Here is a 2,378-nt window from a genome sequence, read left to right on the forward strand (position 1 = left end):
ACTCAAGGACTGCACAAATACAGTATGCTAGCATCTAATAAATAAGTCCCAATCTGAATGAATGCCTGAATAAACTTGCAGGTTTTTTTTATTTTTATTTTTTTATGTGAAACATATTTTAAAAATACATCAAACAAGCTATTGCTAAGCTCTATTAAATTCTGCCTTTACAACCAGGAAGCAATTGATACAGATGTGCCTCGTTCAGTGGCACCTCAGCCAGTTGTAGAAAACTGTTGTGATAGCTAATTGGCAGTAACTGCCCCATTTTCCCGATTGTATTGAATAGCTACTCTGAAATCAGTAAATCGACATGCGAAAAGTTCTGCAAAATAATCTTGAACTGTCTTCCTCAGGCTCCATCTTATCACCTCATTTTGGAGGGCATCCTCATTTTATGGATAATCAGGCTTCTCTTCTCTAAAACGTACAGGCTCCATGAGACGAATAAACTGACTGAAAAGGTAACACATGCGTGTACATGTGTATGCGTGCAATCACATGTCACTCGACTACTCTTCTTTGAACTTTGGGTTCATTCTTTGTTGCTCTTAACAGGAAAAGGAAGATCTTATTGAGGAGTGGCAGCCTGAACCTCTTGCTCCTACGATTTCCAAAGATTCACCCTACATTACCTACGATGTTGTCACAGGGTAAAAAATTAGCCAGCTGAGACTTGATGCTATAAGCGATTCTATTCTTTGTAATTGGGCTCTTTGCACACAATGCCGTGATTTCATATCACTTCATATCAGGATAAAGGTTTTCCCCTTTTTAGTTGGGCGAAATGATCATAGCCTCACATAAATAACTAATAAATAATTTTGCCTGAGGCAACCCTTTGATGCTCTGTACCAAGGTTCATTTGAAGTCCAAACTTTAAAGCCATGTTTCTCCCTCCGACTTTTGGTAGATTTTCAAATTGTATGTCTGTTTCATTCCATTTGTGTTTTGATTTAGTGGATGATTGATTTCGAATGTTGAGTATGCTGCGATAACATGATACTGCAATTGCAATATGTTTTTCATCTTGGGTTTTTTGTTTTGTTTTGTTTTTAACCACATGTAAATTATCTCTTTTTTGATATTTTCTTGTCATATTTTATTCCACATCTTGAATGACAGACCTCCCAGCCACAAAATCATAATCAATGGAAAAGAGTGCATTAACTTTGCATCATTTAACTTCCTGGGTCTCCTGGACAATGAACGAGTCAAGGTCAGTGTTTCAACTACGTTCATCCTTGTCAAACTACATTCTTGTCATACTCAAGATTGGAGCACAAGTTTTCTGTTGGGTAAAATAACGTTCAGTTAATCATGTCTAATTACATGACATTTTATTATTGCAGCAAAAGGCACTGTCATCCTTGAAGAAATATGGAGTCGGAACATGTGGTCCTAGAGGATTCTATGGAACATTTGGTACGTGATATATATATATTTTTTCTTGCTAATTCTTTTGTTATTGTGTTCTAAAGCCCAGCAAAGTGTAAGATGCCCATTTGTGTGCTATGGTTGTCCTTGTGAAATTGAAGTGAGCTCCCAGCCACTGTTTTCAAACAACCCGGTTTCAACTTTCAGAGGTTATTGTATCAATCTAGTTGACTGAAATCGCTCCGGTTTATTAACTTCCAGGGACGATTTCTCAATAGCGATGCAAACGTCCTTCTGGAAATGGTTTTGGTAGTTTGTCATTAGTTCGTCGTCATTTGTGCATGGTTTTTCTGTCTATATGTTTCAAATATCTTAACTCCACTCTCGAGGACTACATACAATAATCTGCTTCAATTTTATTGTTAAGATTATATTCTATGAGTTCGGTACTGAGCTGCACAGATATTTTGTTGTTTGTTGTCAAGAAACAAATCCACAGTGCCTTGATAAAGTATTTTACCTTTGAATCACAAACTAGAATTTACAGTATTTTGAGATTTTATGCAACAGACGATCACAAAGTCGCACAGAATTGTAAAGTGAAATGAAAATGACATATTGTTTTCTAAACTTTACGCAAATATCAATCTGAAACAATTGTGCATTTGTGTTCAGCTGCACAAGTGCATGCGTGGACACGCAAGCAGGACCGAGGCCCTTGAGGACTGAGTTTGGATGCTGATTTAATGCTTTTCAACAGCAGAAAGCCTTCTTTTCCTCTTTTTTCCCTGTTATACATGAAAACCGTGACTCTTAATAATATGGAACAATCTGCTTCAGTAGTTTTCCCTCACTTAAGGTTAACTCGGAAAAGAATTATCAAACCTATTTGAGATTGATGTCAGTTTTGGGAAGAGATGGGAGAAATGACAAAACTCAAACTCTAGAACTTAAAAATTCTATATGCATAATTTTATAAAATGGTGTCAACACTTTTTTTT

General features: G+C 36.4%; 1 protein-coding gene across 1 annotated transcript; it reads left to right on the forward strand.

The window, feature by feature from the left end:
* Positions 1 to 245: 245 nt before the first annotated feature.
* LOC109509823 (serine palmitoyltransferase 1-like) lies at positions 246 to 1,468 on the forward strand (the record flags this gene model as incomplete). Its single annotated transcript, XM_019859679.1, has 4 exons — positions 246 to 464; positions 559 to 653; positions 1,126 to 1,219; positions 1,353 to 1,468. Coding segments are annotated over 4 exons (489 nt in total), but the record flags the coding sequence as incomplete, so codon positions are not given.
* Positions 1,469 to 2,378: the final 910 nt, after the last annotated feature.

Source organism: Hippocampus comes, unplaced genomic scaffold (genome assembly GCF_001891065.2).
Source record: "Hippocampus comes isolate QL1 unplaced genomic scaffold, H_comes_QL1_v1.1 C17050291, whole genome shotgun sequence".
Taxonomy (NCBI): domain Eukaryota; kingdom Metazoa; phylum Chordata; class Actinopteri; order Syngnathiformes; family Syngnathidae; genus Hippocampus; species Hippocampus comes.